Source organism: Pituophis catenifer, unplaced genomic scaffold, assembly GCF_029215685.1.
Source record: "Pituophis catenifer annectens isolate HBS135680 unplaced genomic scaffold, rPitCat1.0.hap2 SCAF_6, whole genome shotgun sequence".
Taxonomy (NCBI): Eukaryota; Metazoa; Chordata; class Lepidosauria; order Squamata; family Colubridae; genus Pituophis; species Pituophis catenifer.
Genome location: NW_027256886.1, coordinates 39,711,657 through 39,732,838, shown reverse-complemented (window position 1 = coordinate 39,732,838; position 21,182 = coordinate 39,711,657). Strand labels below are relative to the sequence as shown.

The 21,182-nt window shown below is 37.4% G+C and overlaps 2 protein-coding genes across 5 annotated transcripts in view; both read right to left on the bottom strand.

Moving 5' to 3' along the window:
* GIGYF2 (GRB10 interacting GYF protein 2) overlaps positions 1-1,904 on the bottom strand; it is a 91,674-nt gene extending 89,770 nt beyond the window's left edge. For all 4 annotated transcript variants that reach the window (XM_070946251.1, XM_070946255.1, XM_070946253.1 and 1 more), the window contains exon 1: positions 1,844-1,904. The gene's annotated coding sequence lies outside the window, so the exon portion shown is untranslated. The remainder of the gene's footprint in view (positions 1-1,843) is intronic.
* Positions 1,905-6,634: 4,730 nt separating this feature from the next.
* Positions 6,635-21,182, bottom strand: part of EFHD1 (EF-hand domain family member D1) — a 42,510-nt gene continuing 27,962 nt past the window's right edge. The window contains exons 2-4 of the mRNA XM_070945252.1: positions 18,526-18,673; positions 8,547-8,681; positions 6,635-8,268 (exon numbers count right to left, since the gene is read on the bottom strand). Of these exons, the coding sequence (XP_070801353.1) occupies positions 8,134-8,268; positions 8,547-8,681; positions 18,526-18,673 (418 nt within the window). The 3' untranslated portion in view covers positions 6,635-8,133. The remainder of the gene's footprint in view (positions 8,269-8,546; positions 8,682-18,525; positions 18,674-21,182) is intronic.

The window sequence follows — 21,182 nt, the reverse complement described above, 5'->3', positions numbered from 1 at the left end:
TTGCACTGTTACTATTATCATTGAGATAATAAATTGCTATTATTTATTTTGGTTATTTATTAAACAAATTTATACAACCGCCCAACTCACACATGGATAATTCCTGGCAGCTTTCAAAATTTTAAAAAATCTACCGTATGATAAAAACCCTTTAAACCCCCACCATCTACCTACCCCCACAGCAGCAACAACACAATCAAATTAGTGACAACATTCATTCTCCACAGGCCTCCTGACAAAACTGTTTTTAATTTCTCGTGGAAAATCAACAGTGGGGACAATTTATTAGATTTTTATTTGCCTGTATTACTTTTTATGTAAATGAAGGAAGCAAACATAAATAATGCTCCTTCCTATTTTCCTAAGCCTGTAAATTTGGTCAGGCTGGGACAGTGTGACTAACCCAAAATCATCCAGCCAGTTTTCATGCCTAGGATGGGAGTATAACTCAAGCCTACCAGTTTCTATTGAAAATTGGGCCAACAACCTTCATACCTATTCGACCTTTAATGATTTTACACCTATACCTTGCTGTCAATTCACAGCTGACTAAGTTCACATACTATACTTAACCAAAACACAATTTGCTTTTTTTCTACTTTAGTGTGTGTGTGAATTCATTCACTGAGATTTATAAGCTATAGTACAAGATTTTCTGTAAACCCAACCAATTAAAGTTTAGTTAGGAGAGGGATAATATGTGTGAGTTACATCTATGCCTATTTTACATTAGCTTGGATGCATAGTACCTAATAGAAGAGAATGATTTTCCAGTTGATCTCTTGCAGAAGGTATAGCAAATTTAGCCTAAACAGGCTAGGAAGAAGCAACTTCTATTGTATTATGAAAATAGGAATATGGAATTTACTCTAGTTCTTTCACTGTATCTATTAAATTCATAAAATTCTAAATAGAATACATATATTAAACATATAAATAAATAACTATAAAACTGTTTTCCCTTCTTGAGAATTCATCAATACAATCTCTATTTCCTTAAATGATTTACATTTCCAACATCTGTGTACAGTACTAAGCACAATGCCTGTCATTCTTCTGAGCTGTATTCTTATTCATTAAATAATAGGAGTTACCAAACATTTTCAGTTTCTCTATAATGCCTAGGCTGGTGTATTATTAAAATCTACACTACCATCCATTTATAGTACACCCTGCTACCTAACTCACAGATATTAAACGCGATTGTTACGCTGGACAAATTGGTCAAGGGTTCCTCCTTCTTGGACTTGGTCAAATGTCTATTTGGAAAGTTAGAGCTGTTTCCTTTTTGTGAAAAAAAAAATGTAGACCCAATCCCGTACAAGTGTACGGGATTGGAAGAAAATAGCACGACTGTGTTACGAGTTAAAAAGAGAGGATACACAGCAATTGGGAATATAAACACGCTTCTCTGTGAATGCAGAGCCCAGAGTTTCATCCACCCACCCAGCCAGCCAGACTCAGAAATGTTATCGATATGCCGCATGGAGAGGGAGAAGCCCCCTCTCTGCTTGGTGAACTGTCAGAGCCAAGTGAGCCTTCGCCTTACCGAAGCTTCGTTTCGCTCACCCGGACCCTGCCAACCATCTAAGTAACTCATATGCCACAGCTCATAAACGCCAACGCCTGTCTCAAGCCCATTTCGCCCGTCTCCGGGCGCTTCCCCAGATACGAGACATATGGGAAGCCGGTGCTCAGCGAAAGGCCTAGGTGTGTTCAGGCCAAAAAAAAACAAACCACCCATGGCAGTGAGTCAAACACAGACCAGGGAGAGAAAACTAAGACCCTCAGCAAGAAGTCGCGTCTGAAAGAGGAGAGGCAAGCCTACCAACAGCCGGTTTACCTGAGGTCGCGGACAGAGAGCCTCTCGGATCCAAAGCCAAACCTCAGCACCAACAACACAAGATGGCTACCGCGCTACCACGCAAGGTCATGTGACCTCACTGCCGTGGCCCCGCCCTCTTTCGGTATGCTGGGTAAGAGGAAGCGGCTCGCGGGAACAAGGAAGAGCCTGCCAATGCGGCGCTCGCTGGTGTAGAATGTGGATCGTCCAGCTTTCTTTTTCTCTCCTTCTTTTACGACACAGCCGCGCTCTCCAAATTCCTGAACTATATAAAAGTGGTGACTTAGGTTCACAGCGGCCGGGCTCGCATAATATACGCTACGTCAAACCAAGAAAGCCGACTGTGGTTTAGCGATGTGATCATATTGATGAAGTCCCTCTCGCGAAGAGGAAATGCCTGGCTCTGTCGCATCTTTTTAGATCCGTGTGATATATATTTTTTTTTCATTCTATCAGGCTGTTAAAAAAACGAAAATCGCGTATGTCTGGGTGGTTTTTTTTTTAATTTTATTACGTTGTATTAGGATGTAATTTTCATCGTAAACTTGATATAAGTAGTTTGTTTTCAACACATAACAAAGGATTCCCACACAGCACGCTATGTAGTCTCATTTATTTTATTAGAAAAGGCAGGTTCCAAGAGCAAAGACCATTAGATGCTTCCAAAACAGTTCAGTAATTGGGTGATCACACATGGCAGCTGCAAATTACAAGGTTCAACCGGAATGTTCGTCATCCATTCCAACAAATTTTCTATCTAGTTCTTCTTGCTTAGTTTCTGTCTTCAAGCAAGAACAGCCTATAATTTTATTTCAGGACAGATGGAGTCAGGAACTCAAAAATTCCCACACTTGGTTACACCCAATTTGCCCATCGTATCTTACTCTTTCCTGTCGTTTGCCAAGTTGCTCCCTCTTTATAGATACCGGTACTAACACTGGGGTTACAGCTCTACCTCTTTATTTTCTAGCATGCAATTTTATTTGCCATGTTGCATCTCGTTTGCAAATTAAGAGTGGCTTTTCTGTCCCCTCTAATCTTTATACTATTCTTTGGGCTGCAGAAGAAGGAAGTAAATAGATCCAGAGAGATATTGTAGGAGAATCAGGAATATTCAAAATTATGAACATTTATATTATATGGCAAGTTTACACATTAGTGCTCAAATATATTTTCCTGTTTTGTTTCATTTTAAAGCTTTTATTAATAATTGTTAATACTGTCTTACCATTGTTGTATGCTGCCCAGAGTCACTTGTTTATGAGATGGGTGGCCATATAAATTTGACAAAACCATGGGTTGAGTAACCATGGCTTGGATAAAGTTCAGCAATGTTGCCTGAGTTCTGTTGGAAGAAATGTCCATCTGGGTTCAATTCCAAGTGGGGAGAAAGACACTGGAAACATGGAGACTGCTTGAAAAGATAAATCTATCTCAGCATCTACTTCTGTCCTACTATCGCAGCACCATTGAGAGTGTCCTGACATATGGCATTCTTGCATGGCATGGGAGCAGCTCTGTAGCAGACAAAAAAGCTCTACAGAGAATCATTAAAAGTGCCCAGAATATCATCAGACTCTAGCTACCAGCCCTGGACGACATCTTCGAATCTCACTGTCTGAGAAAGTTGCATAACATTCTCAAAGACTCTTCCCATCCTGCTTACAATCTTTTTGGACTGTTGCCTTCTGGCAGAAGATACAGAACAATTAAAACTCGGACCACACATTTTCTGAATAGTTTTTATCCCAAAGCTATAATTGCACTCAACAATAAACTAAAGGGCCACCATCAGTGAGCTGTTGGACAGTATTACTTGGTCTGTTGTGTGGATGTTTGGGTGGTTTAGGGGTGGGGAATTGTGGTGGGTGGGAGTGTGTTTAGGGATTGTTATGTGTGTTGGACCTGGTCTTTGGGAGTTAAGTGAATTTCGTTGTATGGGTATACTATGTATACACGTACAATGACAAAAAAGTCACAGGAGAAACGTGCACATCTTGAATCTGTGCACGCCAGTCATTCTGGTGCTGCTGCCGCCCCTGCCACTTTAAAGCCCACTGAGGATGGCAGATTAGTAGCATGCCGACAATCAGCTGGGAGGCAGGGCATCACAGCAACTGACATCCGGGAGGCAAGAGCAAGCCTGGATTTGAAAGATATTTCATAGAAGAGGTTCTGCTATTTATTTAGCAGGTTTGTGTTTGTGTTCTCATTTAGATCATAACAATGTATAATATGTATTGGACTATTATAACAATCAAGAATATAATCTAAACCATGGGTGTCAAACTTGCGTCACGCTGCTGTCAGATGACATATCATGACTTTTTTTCCCTTCGTGGAGCTGTGTTGGGCATGGCTTGCATGTGACATATTTGTCCTGGGATCACATGATCATCTTATGTGAATTTCTAACAAGCAAAGACGATGGGGAAACCAAAATCACTTAGCAAACATGTTACTAACTTAAGAAGTGCAATGATTCACTTAACACCTGTGGCAGGAAAGATCATAAAATGGGGCAAAACTCAATCATCTTGCTTAACAATGGAATTTTTGGACTCAGTTGTTGTAAATCAAGGATTACCTGTAATCCCAATTAAATAAACGAACAAAGCAATCTCTAAAGGATACATTGCAGTCATCTAGTCTAAATAATGCAAGAGTTTTAATTAATTGCAGTCAGATTCTTCCTAATGTATTGCAAATAGAGTATCACTCTCTGCTGATAACAGGAGCTAAATGTTACTTGTATTTTAAGATTTGTGTTCTTTTTCTTTCTTTGATCTATCAATAGCATGTCTTTCACTTTATTTGAAATGCATAGACAGGTGCAATTTGGTAAGCATGGTATTCTTCATTTTCCATATAATTCTTGTTTAGAATAAGTTACTCAATTTTTAAAGATCAGAAATGAGACCAAACACGCTTTAAAAAGTATTTGCCATTTATATGGATATTCATTTCTTCATAGTTTTTAGGATCTCAAAGCAGCACATTTCCCATTTTCCCCCACAGCAATAACTCTATGAGATTGGCAGGGTACAAAACACTAAATTTCTGTAGCTGCAGGTGAACCTGGTGTTCTGGTGTCAAACCAATTCCTGAATGACTACATTACATTGGCTGTCAAAAATTGTTAAATGTTTATATCTTTCCTCCAGGATCTCAGAGGACAAACACAGCATTCCCTTCTCCCATTTTAACATGTGACGGTGGGCTGAGAATGTGTGATTGACCCAAAGTTATCAGTGAACTTTTGTGATAGGATTAAACCTGAGGCTCCCTGACCTTAGTTCAGCATGTTAACTGCTATGCTGCACTGACACTCAGCTCTCTTATGGCTATAAATAATGGTATGATGTAGTGGTTAAGGTGCCACCTAGAAATCAGCAAACAGTTCTATTCTCCTTACACATGAAAGATGGCTGGATGACTTTGGGCTACTCATGCTTTCTCAGCCTAACCTATTTTCAGGTTACGGTATTATTGTGGGGAAAATAGAAGGAGGAAGAAGCATTAGGTATGTTCACTGCCTAGAGTTATTTATAAAGGAATAAAAGAGATAAAATTAAATAAATATAGTTGAATATAAATATCAGAGACTTCTATCCTCTGCTAAACAATCTTTTCTCATCTCAAGTTTCTCTTCTTCCTTCATTATGCATGGTAAAAAGTAAGAACTTTACACATTCAAAGCTCACTTTCCAAGAAATAATTGTATCACTGATATATGCCCGTAGCAACCAATCTATTTCCCTCTCCTCCACTGCCATCTTACAACACTTTCCCAATTAACTAAAATTAACTGCGAAAAAACTCCTCTCAAATATAACTGTGTAAATGTTTTTAAATAATCAGAAAAATGAGCATAATATAGAATAAGATTTAAACACTGGTGTTTTTTTTTAATTGTTATTTAAAGTTTTAGCAAAAGAAAAATACAGCTTGTAATGAGAAAGATTTGTTCTAATTGTTTCTCCCATTCCATTTATTGGCTGGTATTTATTCATTTATTTATTCATTCCATTTATTGGCTGGTATTTATGACAAATTTCTACATAAAATAATATTTGCAGTTCAAACTGAATACAGAAATAATCCACTAGGCGGAGCTCAAAGAAAAGAAGTTTAAGCATCTTTCAATGAAATGTGCTATAATTTGCCATTTAATTTCCTCAGACTGCCTTCCTGTCTCCGTTTTCTCAAAGGCATTTTCAATAAACAAGGACCTATCACAGACTTTAAAAGAAAAATTTCCAAAAACATAAACTCTTTGTTTTTCTAGAAAAGGATCTCTGAAGTTTTGATGCCTGCTACCTCTGGAGTAAACCAAATTAAGAAGGCTAGTTATAAACTCTTTCATTAAATGGAAGCTTCAGCATGGTTGTACTAATACTCATTCAGATCATGTCAAAGCAATTTTATAAACAGTGGAAATAGTTGACATTACAGTCAAATACTAAATGACAGAACACATCAAAAGCAAATGAGAACAATTCAGTCTTGGGCTCATGAGTATTCAGAAATATCCTTTCTGGGATTCATACCAGATATATTCATGTGATCATAGCAATAGTTTGAATGTTATTGACAAAACAACAGAGTTAATGGGAATTCCACAAATATACTTTAGTTTTGATCTAGATAATTGATTCATATTTTTCAGAGCATAAATTTAAACCCATTTTCGCTAAAGGAGGCACACTTTATTTTGATACAGGATTTCAAATTTAGTCCCCACCAGTTTTTTAAAAAATTATTTATATATGTAACACAAAAAAACCCAAACTTTGTGATGTACAAAAACATTTATTATAAATATTTTAGCTAAAACATGCAATTTTTATCAAATATAATCTGTGGATTTGCAAATACAGTTTCAATTACTAGCAATTCTTTTACCCACTATTTTATATTCAACAGGCTGCTTTTTTATTATTCTGCACTCACAGTTTAGTATCACAGTATAAAAAGCTAAATGTGACAACAAAGAGAATATATTTGTTTGCAATCTGATGGCAAGATTAGTAAAGCAGCAAGCATTTTTCTTTATGTATGTAGATATACACATGTGTAAATTCTGTATACAATAGAAACTTGTTGAATTATATTACAGGTTCTGCTTTGAAATCTAATTTTTCTTGAAACAAATTGTTGGAACTGGGAAATAATTTCACCATTTTATGAAAGTGGTAACTCTGCAAAAAGGAGTTTAATCTCAATAAGGATCCACAAGTAGTATGAAGATTTCCAGAGTGGAAAGCTAATGTGCCCTAAACTATACTGCTCCCTTAATCTCTTATAGATAAGAAATTTTGTTACTTGTTAAAACTCAATGACTAAAATACACAGAAAGAAAAAAGGAAAAAAGGTTCTGGTCCCCATGCAAATCATATAAAAGAATGTGATCACAAAAGTACAGAACTAAGGCAGAAGACCTAAGATCATAACGGTTCCTTGCTTTGTTACAGAGAAAAGAGGAAAAATTGAAGGGTGAATGTTGTATTCTTGATATGTATTCAGCACTTTTAAATAGCAGCTTAGATTCAGAAAAATACACATGGAATTTCACTTGTGCAGTTTGGATTTCCTGTCTCCTCTTTCCAGCTGTAGCCTGTTGTGTCCCTTAAACATTTTCTCATGACTGTCATGGAAAAATTAAGAGGTATTTAAGTCTAACTTGGGGGAGAAGTTGAATCAGCAGAATAAAAAAATGTAACTGTCATTCAGATAAGAATATTTTTGGATTTCAGCAAAAATCTAATACCTAGAAATTTCCTTTATCCCATCCTCCCCAGTACCACCATCAGCTCGGCCTTCTAATATGCAGAGCACTTGGAATTAGAGCATTCCAGTTTATCTGAGAAGCAAGGTCTTATTGTGAAAGTAAAGCAGAGCCAAGCATTATATAGAAAGATATTCTGAAGAATATTTTATAACTATTGAAGCAGGATTGTTTAGAATGACAAAAAAATGAAATTGCCAGTATTCGATTTATTTATGAGGAGTTTCAGCATCTGCCAATGGGATTTCATTATTAGGACATTTAATTCTTCTAAGTAATTATTATTACAGTATAAGGCCTATTGGAATTACATCTAGCATTTGCAATTTCTGAATGCTACCATTTGTGGCACATTCTCCAGCACCTAAATAGGAGCTTCAAAAAGAAAAAAAAAGAAAGAAAAAGAGGCATCATATCACTTCTGTTTCCATTTAGGTAGATGTCTAATCACAGACAAAGCTTGTAAGAATGTACACCAATTTCTGGTGACAGATTGTTTCCACTACTGACTAAATGCTGACTTGAGTTCTCGGAAGGCTGCTCTGCGGTGCCGTCTTTCCTCTTCCTCACGTTTTCGCTCATCTTGTTCTGCTTTTATTTCTGCTTCAAATTTGCTTGCTGAAGACAAAGCTTGAACCTAAAATTCAGGTATGAAATGGTTAATATCATTATTACCATTGTAACAATTGTAAAACACTGTATTCAGTGAGGCTTATCTCATTATAGAGGTACACAGCTTGTGCAGAGAGAAAAAATTCACTACATTTGTGAGTAGCATTACAATGGCCACATTCCAGGGTCAGGACTAATATTTGATTTAAGTAACAAAATTCATTTTGTGTCATCATTTTCTACACATTTAACAATTTATGGTGACTTTTGGAAAACCACGAGACACCTTACACATGTTTTTACCTTTGCTTCAAAAAAACTTTTGGCTCCTTTTACTCCTTCGAGAGCCACATCTATTTCAGAGAGCTTTGCTAAAGCCATCAATCCACTGTCTTCTTCAAGTTCTCCAGCTGCAGCTTTATGGAAAATCAGAAGAAACTAGAGGAAATAAGAGAATGGGAAACTATTTAGAAAAAATAAATCAATAAAATTAAACTCCAAGTCTAAGATTGGAGATTCAAAATTAAAGTTCTGCATTTATTCCGAAAATGTATTTGTTTACGGTCCAAGTAGATAAAGATTTGTGGCTAGATCATCCCTTATTTAAATGTTTATTTAAAAGCTCCCATAACTATAGCAACTGTAGACATATACACACAGACGATACTACACTGGGGAAGATTAGGTTAACATTTTTCTGCAATTTTACTTCCCTTACTCCTCCCACTCAAAGGTTGGGAGCAGCAATTGGTATCTGTGAGCAACTGCTTAGTACTTCAAGCAGCACCAGGTAGCTGTGATATAGCAAACACCATAAAATAGTTTCCATTAATGCCTTCATGGCAACATTGCTCTAGTCTAGGACATTGATTGGAATTTTTTTTAAAAAGCCCCATTCTACTGAAACATTGCCATTACAGTCTGGTAAATCCACTAGGTCCTACTGACAGAGGAGGAGATCCATCAGATCAATGTTTTGTCCCAACTTCCCCACAACTAAGAAGAACATGTAACCTACAGCTTCTCTAAGGAAGGCTATTAAAAATAAATAATTTATGAGAGAGGAATAAAGAATGCACTTTTTATCTCCCTTATTCTGATGAGAAACCCAAGACCAAAAAGAAGTTTAAAAGAAGAACAAAGATGCTATTAAATTTTAGAGTGTTATTTTATTCAAAGTTATTGCTTTTAGTTAGATTATATTCCAAATTTCAACATATCCATATATTCAATGGATTCAATTGTATTTCCACTTTACATAGAGACAAATTATAAACCCTTAGCAAATAAAACCACATAATAATTTATCAAGTTCTACAGACAATTCTAGCTTCAACTTTTACTACATATAATTGATAGCACTGATTTCACTATTCTGCACAGAATTCGTATTTTTTCACTAGGGGACAGCAGAATCTAATGATACCAATAATTATATATTTTTATTCAGGAAGTTAAGCATCTGGCAGAACTGTTTGTTCCCAAGCTTTCATTCTTTTTCCCAGTAGCTTACTAATATAGCATCTGAAATAAAAAAAATTAAACTCCCTAAATGCCCCAGGGATGGGTGGGAGAAGATTACAAAACTGCTAAACTGTTTCAGGCCATAGTTAGAATGGGTGTATTCATCCAACCATGTAGTACTATTTGCTAGGACAGTACTTAACAATTCCTCAGTGAGTCACATTCTCTGGCTCAAACGTGCCTGTAAACAAAGACTTTGGATGATGATGAAGTCATTACTCACTGCAATACAGTACAGAGACTAAAGACTACTGTAGGATGGAGGGACTGAGCTAACACATTGAATCTCTGGATTCCCCTCTCAGAATACCAGTTTATTCCTAATATTAAACAATCTACAAAAATTTTCATGCAGTGGGAAAAACGAACAATTATGAAGATGTCTTCTTGGAGGAAATTGGCAATTTAATCCCCTTGTGTATTTTGGCATGTTTCTCATAACAACTGGAGGACTTAAAATCTACCCGTGGTGTCTTATTTCAAGAGAAATTATGAGTCATCCTATCTTAATGTTGTGCCTTCCTCAATGGCTTGGTTAAGTTACAGTACCATCTACCATTCTTCAGCTGTCAGAAAATTAAATTTGCATAAAATGTCTCTATTGGCAATATCTATCCTGCCTCTATAGCATCTGTTCAACCTTACTGCCAAATGGTAATGCCTTAATTCCAATTGTGCAATAATGGAAAGCCATTAACTGAATCATCCACCCCCTTGCCCCCCTCCCCTCTCTCTCTCTCTCTCTCTCACACACACACACACACAATTTTTCAATATGATAAAAATATACAAAATTAAAATATTAAGATGGATGGCTAATAAATACCTAGATGGCTAAGCCATCTGTTAAAATCTGGTATTTCCCAAGTCATTAAATGGTGATCAGTGGAATGAATGCACTCATCAATAAAATGGGACAGACTCTCTAGTCTTGTTAGATCAGGGATCCACAACCCCCAGTCCATGGACCAGCACCAGTCCGCAGCATGCCAGAAACGAGGCCACGCAAACAAACGAAGCCCCATCCGCAAGATGCAGGCAGCACATGAAACCACTCCCCCTTCAGTCCGCAGAAAAACTTCTCTTCATGGAACCAGCCCCTGGTGCCCAAAACGTTGGGGGCCACTTTGCTAGATAGTTCCCTCAGCGTGACAATAAGCAGGGTAGGAGGTTTCCTTTGATCATATGTTTGATTTTTTTTAAAAAACAGGGCTCAGCCTGCCTCAAAACAAGCTTATCAAACAGCCAATCTCCCACCTTTCATGCAACTCTGGCAATTAGCTTCTGGATAAGCTTGTTTCTGCTGTCGAAGTAGGCCCATCTGGCAGCTGATTGTCAGTGCTGCCCAGTGCAGCCTCTCTTGCTTTACTGGCAACTCACCTCATCAATCAGATGACAGGTTGTTTTAATAGTAAGTTTTATAGTCTTTTGAAACTGGAGTTTCTTTCTGGAGGATTAAAAAAAATGGAGCAGAGGAAATTGCCCAGAACCAAAGTAAAGTGTGTCAGAATATACTCATCATAACTGTCATGGATCACTGCTGGCTTAATGGACAAAAAAATATTTTAGATCAGAGCAGCTAAAAATGATTTCCGCCCGTTTCATTCATGGGCTGGAATGTGATATAGGCAAAGTCAAGGGAACTTGGCAGATAGTCTAGTGGTTAAGGCACTAAAGGGAGTTCTAGAACTGTCTTAAGAATGAAAGGCAGATGGGTGAATTTGGGTCAATCTCAGTCCAATCCACCTCACAGGGTTGTTGTTGTGGGGAAATTAGAATGATGTAGGAGTATTAGGTATGCTTGCAACCTTGAGGATACTATCATTACTAAGATATAGGTGGCTGAGCTGGGAAGGTAATTTCTAGCAATTGTACACACCTGGAATGCTGGTGTGGTATCAATACAGATCAGCGGTGAAATCTACTTACATTTGCTACCAGTTCGGGAACGGGAGCATGTGGGAGTACATGCGCTATTCTGCGCATGCGCAGAAGGTCAAAAACGGGACGTAATGATGTCCCGCCACTGCCGCTACCGGTTCGTGCAAGCTGGATAAATCCAGCCAGATTTTACCACTGATACAGACTCAATATTTGGAGAGAGGGAATTTTGAAGTTAATAGCTGACAACCACAAAGCCACTGAATGTCATCTCAACCCTTGTTTCAGATTTTTATCTTCTTAGTATGATAAAGATGCTCCTGACTAAGGGAGTTTATTTTCTGCCATAGTTGCCATGACAAGCCCATAGAAATAGAACAAATGGTTTATTTCTTGATAAAATGAGGACAAGAAACTGCCTTTTGTAAGAAACTAGTTATAGAATTGATAGAATTTCTATGATCTGTACAAGAATTGCCTTGATAAGCAATATAAAACTGTTGTCAAGACTTGGAATATTTTAAACATGTAGGCCAGCTTCTGAAACCCTTTGCTGAGGAACAGAATATGTAGTTGGCCAAATTAAAGCAATTTTGCCAGTTCCTGCATCTAAACCATGTTCATTACTCCTGAATTGATACATTTTCTCCAATTCATTGGTCTAATTCATGAATAAACAGAACTTCAGTGCAAGGAAGCTGGTACAAACATAAAGTTTAGCAGCTTATTCATGCTGGCAATCTTGTATCAATAATAATTCATTAACTGAAAAATTGTACAGAATCTAACTGAGAAAGCATCCCAGTTATATTATGTAAGTCCTTGACAATAAGGATTTACTTAGCAACTATTCAAAGCTATGATGGACTCCCAAAAAGCTACTTAGACCCCGTTCCAAAGGTATAGCTGCTGTAGGGTGCCTGCGATCACCCTTGAATTGCAGGGATGCTACAGCATCCCCCCCCATTTCCCTCCCCCGATTGGGTTCCTGTAGGCTTTGGGCCTGCTTCACCACTGGGTCCACAGCCTCCTCACTTGCCTTTCAAAGATTTCCAAAGCATGGATTAGGGAAGGGGGCAGGCCACTCTGTTTCTGGGCGGTGTGGCGCATTTCCAGAAGTGGCTGCCATTCTTAGGATAGCCTCATTGAATTGTGGCTGCTCTGAAAATGGCGGTTACTTTCAGGATCTCACTACTTGGCCCAGGAACGGAGCAGCCTGCACTCCTTCCCTAACCCAAGCTCCAGAGATCATTGAAATATAAGTGCATAATTAGTACATGGGATGAAGAGAAGCCTGGTGGGGAGGGAAGTGTTGTGACCCAGGCCCAAACAAGTAGTAGGAAAATCAGGCAGTGAAAAAAACAAACAAACTTTATTCGAACAGCTGAGAATTACTTCATTCCTAGCGTCATTCAACTAAATTAAAGCAAATTCCTCCCAACACAAATTCCTCAGTCCTATCGCAAACCTTGTCCAATTAGGCAAACTGCCAAAGGCCTTTCTTGGCAAACGTTCAGAAGTCACAGATACAAAAGTAAATACAAGACGGAGACAAAGAAGACGACGAAGCTACCAACGCAAAGCCCAAACTCCATTGCTGGTCTGTTTTAAGCCTTATGGGAGGGGCCAATCATCTCTTGGCCCTACTCCCGAGTTGTCCTCTTTGCTTGAGCTGCTCTTGCCTTCTGGCTGCTCTTCTCCTGCGTGCATTAGGAACAGGCTCCTCCTGTTCCTCTGGCTCACTCCTATCGGTCTCTGGAGGCTCTGGAGTCCGCACCTCACTCCCTGATGGCCCTGGCTTCATATCTGCCTCTGACGCAGAGCCCTCATCGGGGCCTTCCCCAGCCACCAGAACTGGCCCATGTTCTTCCTCTGCCTCATCGCTGTCCGACTCTGCTGCCAGCTCCGCAGGCTGCTGGCGGACCACAACAGGAAGCAGACTCAAGGCCTGCAGGGATCCTGAGGAGAAGACCTGGCATAAATCAAGATTAACACCTTCATACAACACCTTCACAAGAAAGCTTCCTTATATATTTATTATTAACAAGAAGCTCTTCAAATTCAGTGACACTCTAGTTCACAGAATATAAATCTAGCCCAGTATGTACACAGGCATAGCTGTTTGTAGGAAAATTATAGTTCTCAGAATTATCAGGCAGATTTCCCCCATTTGGCCACAAGAATAGAGAAACACATTGTAATACTGGTTGACAGAGCAAAAAAGAGAGACACATGGGAATGACTCATCTAAACAGCTGGAAGAGGTCAGATGGGAGCTGCCAAATCCAGATCATCTCTATGCACAGGAATAGAAAAAGTTCTCCCTACAGTAGATAAGTAGCTAGTGATTTTACAATGTTCATATTGACCTGACTTTTTAGAGATTCTTCACAATATTATACCAGTATTTACGGATATAATTCATACAATCTGTATACGTTCAGGTACCAGATCAAATCACTATTCAGAAAATAAAGAAAGCAACGTATCTGTAGCAAAGCTTCAAATCAAGTCACATCATATTCTAGTGTTTAAAGGTACTAGAATAAGGTACTCTTTAGAATTCTCACAGAACAACTGTCGTTCCAGAAACATTTGACATGGATAAATTCCTCTTGAAATAATCTTAAGAAAACTTGCATTTGCAAGTCTATATATTACTAGGTTACAAATGCAGATTCCATTTTACTCTGCTAGTAAGGTTACAAGTTCCAGGCTGCAAAATTAAGGATGACCACCAGGTGGTAGTAAAATACTAGAATTTTCAGTATCGTTTTGCAAACCTAGTCTAGTGTCTATAGCTCAGATCTGGTAGCCCTAGGAGTACTGACAATCTTTTTAGGAAAAAAGGAAGAGCCCAAAGAACAAATCAAACATTTCACAGCAAAAAATAGACGTTTAGACGAAACATAGAACAGGGTGGCTAACAACAAGGAAAAACCACAGTCATGTAGTCATTATTCCGGATGAAATAAATTACTTGTAGCAAGTTTGTTATATTCATGTTATTCAATTTGAGATCTGATCTGGAATGGTATGTGGCAATTAGTTACACATTGATAGAGTGATAATTGGAAGAAGTAAAAATTAACTTTATCAAATACCAGATGTAAAAATAGATTGGAATAAATTACCATTGCAAAACTATAAAAACTCAGGGAAATTCCATGCCTTTTCCCTAGTAGCGCATTCAATGCTGCTGAAATATAAAATGTTTGCTAATATGCAAGATGATTTTTTTTTGTTCTTCTTCCATGTCTGAACAACACTGCTTTCATCTCATCCCTAACCCACATCTCAGATACCCCTAAGTTACTCTTAAGTGTTCTGATGCGAAACTAGTGCTTTTCGCATAGCAAGCCTTGTCTACTCTTCCATATGGGCTTAGTGTTCTTTCAAAATTGCACCCCTGTATATCCATGCTGTGATTAACAAATGTCCTCCCCAACACTCGTGACAATTATAAACAGGAAGAGAGCAAAGTGGTTTTACCTAACCTGCTCTGCATACCCAAAATCAGGACTCCATCATAGGACAGAAAACAAGACAGGGATCAGCAGTAAGGTAGTAATGTGTAGTATTGCCATTACAGTTTTATTGTTTACTCAAGATCAAGTGACTAATGCTTTAGTTGAACTACACTGAAAGGCTTTAAGAGTTCTTTTTATTATTATAGTAAACATCAACAGTCGTAACTTTCAATTACTTTGATTATTACATCTCAAAGTAGTCATTTATGAATTAAAACAAAATGAGAAATAAATAGTCAGGTTAGTCCACAATCCAATTGACTAATCTTTTTATTTGCTCCACATTAATTCTAATACTGTAGACCTGTTTCAAAAAATGATCTATCCTTTTATTATACCATTCCCCTGCTGCACAACATCTATGCTACAGCTATACCAGAGCAGTAGGAATTTACTTTGCCCTTCAAGGTAGATCAATTAGAAATGTTATGTATGTAGATCAGTACTACTTTTATTGTAAAGTTACAGCAACAAAATCTTCCAAGTATGGATGTGTTCCCCACCACCATGTTCCCTTTATTTCCTTTCATTTGACTATTGTCTTGGTAGTAGCTCTTTCTTCTGTCCCTCAGGATCAGGCCTGTCAAACTGGCAGCCCGCGGGACAGATGTGTAACATGCAGGCCACGTCCACCCTGGCTCAACAAAGACAAAAATCGTCATGATACATCATGTGACACGATCGAGTTTGACACCCGTGCTCAAGACTCCTCTATGCCTTGCTAGTAGTCTCAGGAGATTTAAACCTACCTTCCCTGTGAGGAGTCTGCAGATCAGCCAGAGAACATTCCTGAAATTTCTAAAGAGAATATCTTAGGAGAATTTGGATATTCTACTCTTGAACCATTCAGGATTTTATTGATTAAAGTATGTGAAATATTCCCAGAAACAAACTAAAATTCAGTGAAACTTTTTTTAATCTAGCAAGTTATTCAATAGCTTCATGCAATATTCTATATCTTTTCAAAAACAGTTCCATGCAGAATTATTATAAACATTAAGCATATATATCAGTAGAAAACAAGTAACTGTGGGGAGATACTTCTTTCCACATTACCTATTGAAGTTGAGAAAGGGCACTCCAAAACAGCACTTTGAAAATGTTCTGTGCAAAATCTGATAACAAATAAGATTCTTCCCAATTGAGAGGGAAACTATGGGCCTCCCCATATTTGAGATCTAGTCCTAGAGTGAAGGAATCTGTTGATACCAATCTACCCTTGCCCCAAACTGTTCCTTCCAAATTCCAATTCATTGAGTACAACAGGCTACATTTCCATTTAGCTAATTACCTGAGTATACTATTTGCGACTGGGCAAAAACAAATAATTTGTATATATTTCTCTGGCTTTTTATATCCAGGGAGATCCAAACTATATGTACATAAGAACTAATGCTTTGGACATCTTCACAATGTTTGATCATTTTCACAAAGCACTTCTCCTTAATTATATAACAAAAATTTATATCTCATAGCATATTGCCAGACTCCTTGGCTCTCTGGGATGTGTCAAGCAGTCTCTTATGGACATCTGACTATTAATTTGTGAATCCGTTTACATTACAAATATTAAACAATTAAAACCATTATCGTAGGTGCATGTCTATGCAATTTAACTAATGTCAGCCTGTTGCTAATTTTTAATATATGCCTCCAGAGGGATTTTGAGTGAAGTTCTTTTCTTCCCACATATAGTACAAAAATATAGGATACATTAAGTGGATGATTCCCTTAAACTTTTGTTCCATAAAGAATAGTCTTCACAATGCATGTACGATATCTGAATGAAAGAGGCACTTGCTTTGTGCAGAACTATCCACTTTGGACCATGCAATAGCATCTGAAGTTGGAGAACATTATTTGGATGTCCTTGGGTAGTACTCAGCAAGTGAATATTGCCTATTTTTGTAGGGGGTAAGAGGCTCTTCCTGTCTTCCTAAATGTAGATCAGATCCAAAACTCAACTTCACAGGAAGATGAGAACGATGCTTTTTTGTAGGCTAAAATAACAAAGTTTTGCAAGTCTGATTGTACTTCTCCTTCCTTCCCTCTTACACTTCACTGAGTCATGCAAGGGCCAACCAACCTGATTCTTTTCTTCATATTATTTCTGTTCCAAGGACTTAAGTAACACTTTTGTCTTTTTTTGCTTACAAAATATTTCTGAACATTTCTTCCAAGTTCCCTTCCCTGACTCTGTACATTTATACAATTCACCCCTTAGTTCTGAATTTCAACAAATGAATGGCTCTGATATGGATAAAGTATTATTTATGTGCCAAACATGATTCAGAAAACACAATTTAAATTGTCTTCTGATTCTGCTTTGGATATTACATTAATCCCTATTGTGCTCAATGCAGAATGTGTCTGAGTGATTGCAGCATACAAGGGGAAAGAGGAAGAGGAGAAGAATAGGAGGCTTATAAATCCATATAGGCAGGGCATGTTCCCTGCAGTCCAACTATAGTTCTTACCCAATATGCTGAGTCAAAACCAAGCAAATTTGAGCATACCTTAGTGTTTAGTAAGAACAAAAGCAATATTTTATTTATTTATTTATATTCCACTTTTATTATTTTTATAAATAACTCAAGGTGGTAAACATATCTAATATTCATTCTTCTTCCCATTTCCTCCCACAACAACAACCCTTTGAGGTGGGATGGGCTGACAGAGAGTGACCCAGTCACCTTTCATATCTTAAGGTGGAAGTAGAATTTACAGTGACCTGGTTTCTAGCGTGGTGCCTTAACTACTGCACCAGACTGGTTCTATTATGTTTTATATTCCATTGTTTTGTGCATGGCTTAGTGCAACCGGTACTCTCAGCACTTAAAGTACATTTTAATCCTGCCTTAGGCATAGAAGCCAGCTGGGTGGCTTTGGATCACTTTTTTTCAGCTCAATCTAACTCACGGGGTTCTAGCTGAAAGAAAAATAAGAATAGGAGCATTATGTATTCCACTCTGAATCTCACAAAATAAAGGCAGAATATAAATCTAATAAATAAGTAGATTACTACCAAGTAAGCATGATTTAACATGCTATACAAGTCAGGTAATACTGCAGAGTTTGGATTTCGATATCTTTAAAGCATAAGACTTCCGTAGTTTAAAGTTTGGGGTGGATAGGGGAGATGTATAAATAGCACATTCTAATTCTTTGGAATTCCTTTGGGAAATTATGTCCTTGAATATCCTCTTGTGTTACTCTAAATAGGGTACTGAAATCTTATTCTTAATGTACTGCACATTCTCTATTTTTTTTCTAAAAGCTGAAAAGCAGAAGTAGTAGCTAAGTTCCACATTCTTATTGCATTGCATATCTTTCTTACTAGCATGTACCTCACGGAAACTGAGCTTGCCATCAAAATCTTCATCCACTTCCTTGATCATATTCTTCAGACCTAGATGTGTCTGAGGTGCACCAAGTTTCTCCATCATCAGCTTCAATTCCATAAGGTCAATGAATCCATCCTTTCCAGAGTCATATCTAAGCAGAAAAAGAAATATTAAAAGGACACTGACAAGGTGAAGTGCACACAAACATAACACAGCTCAAGCTAACCAGCGTAAATCCCAAATATTCTGTCAAAATCAGTCCAAATACCACCCTCTAACCAGGGCCAATTTCGTGCATTGTTCACCCAACAATTCCTGTGTTTTATCTATCTCTCCCACTGCATGGTGTTACCTTAGCAGGATCATACTTGAAGCAAATGACTCCGTATGACTCAAATTTATCATTTGTTTGCTTTCTATGCAGAAAGAGAAATGATAAATAGAGTATAAGGTTGGGATTTTTTCTTTTTTAGATTCCCCCCCCTCCCCTTTATTACTTTTATAAATAATGGTGGCTGGCCTGGCCCAAAGTTACTCAGACAGCTTTCATGCCTAAAGCAGGATTAGAACTCAAAATCTCCTGCCTTCTAGACTGCTGCCTTAACCAATAGGCCAAATTGCTGTTTGATATTTGAAATACAGACAGTCAAGTTTGATATAGTGATTAATGTATCAGAAACCAGAGACCATGAGTTCTATCTAGTCCCACATGGGCACAAATCTAGGAAGGTGATCTTGGGCTAGCCACTTTGTCTCAGTCCTAGGAAGGAGGACTTCTGAATAAGCTTGCCAAGAAAACTGCAGGGACTTGTCTAGGCAGTGTCAAAGAATCAAACATGATTGAATGGAAGGGGGGAAAAATCCTTGAAAACATGATATTTGAAAAATCATCTGCATAATTAAACATACCACCTGAGATAAAAAATGAAGCACAGCCTGTCACTCATACATAAAAGAAAAAAAACTGTTTTCCTTAGTGTAATTAAATCCTATACATCCCTTAGACCTCAATATGGCATTACTCTTTTAAATAGAGTGATTTAAAAAAAAATCCTCTCAGTGTCATCCAAATTTTAACTAAGTCAGAAAAAGATTGACAGGAAGTGGAAAAGATTCACTCAATTTTGATGTGATAGTTGGCAAAGACTTGGACAAGGAGGTAGCTTTAAAAGGAACCCAAAATCAGACCAAGCAAGAAAACCACATAACAAGGTAGCCCTGCGCTGAGAGTCATTGCGGAGCAAAAGAGTGGTTCAGGTGCTGGCTTTTCCCAAGCTCTAAAAAGAAACTCTGTATCTTATCTGTTCACATAGTAGAAGTTTGTATACAATAATAAACAATTTTATTGGCATGTCAACTCCTGGATTAAGCCTGGATTAATTATTGTCTTTAGACAGACATATGTAAAAGCAAAAGAGAGAGAAAGAGAGAGAGAGAGAGAGATCTATGCAACAATCGCAAAACATAATCCAGATATGCATAAAGAATTTTAGAAACTAACCATTCAAAAAATATTAATCATTTTTAAAAGGGGCATTTATTTTTGAAAGAAGCACCATACTAGTATTTTGTTATGATTTCTTCTTAAAAATATCCTTTGTGGATTTTAAAGTGCCTTCTCTCAATTTGAGAAAATTGAAAAAAATATGTTTCTTATTATTGAAAGAACTTTGGCTTCTTGATTTAAAATGTTAACAAAGAATCCTAGGCCTACAACATAATTAGCACATGCACATAGATTAGCTTGTGAGTTTCTAGATGAATTGAAATCTAAAATTGGATGATATAAAGTTTAGCAACACAAGAGCACTTCACATGCATAAAATTCCTTGCCACTGGCAGCAAAAATAAGATGAATCATTACTAAATTTTTATTGTTCCTCTTTAGTCTGAATGTCCCTTTGGCTACACCCCCCCACTTCCTGTAACCGAAAAAAAAATCTACAAAGAGAAAAACCAGTTTTGTAGATAAGAAGGGCTGATTCACAAGAAATAAAAAAATCAAGTGGATCAGGGAACAATTAAGAAACACAGATAATATGCACAGATGAGACATAGTCTGGGGCAAACACCTAGGAATCATAAAGTCAGGTATTATTCTTAGACCTAAATCTTTCAGATGTTTGCTACAGAAATATATTTTAGGATAGAAAAAAGCCACAATTAACAACTTTTTTTCAGAGCTCTAATTTTGGCTAATAGGAAATTCATTAAAATGTTAATTTATTTTTAAAGCAGCTAATATATTTTAATGCAAATAGAGAAAAACAATATAAAATAAACTCCAAAGTTGATACTAAAATCAGTGAAGAACCTGGCAAAAGACATGCAGGTCTTTTAAAAACAGATTTTCTAAATACTAAGAGAGCAGGATCCAAATGCAACACAGGAGCATACTGGCAGCAATGCCAAAGGAGATTTTCTTTGGCTTCTTATAAAGACAGGTCTTTGACAGCAGAAACATTTTCAAAAAAGCTTCCTCTGCAGAACTTAAAACCTGGGTGTATTCATACTGGGAGAGGTGATCCTTTAAACAATTATCCTTTAACAGCCTTAAGTCATTTAATATTTTTAAATACAATGCACTACTACAGAAATTGTGCCCAATCAGCAAGTGGTAATCAATGCAGATCCTACATTAAAGGTGTATGATCCTAGTA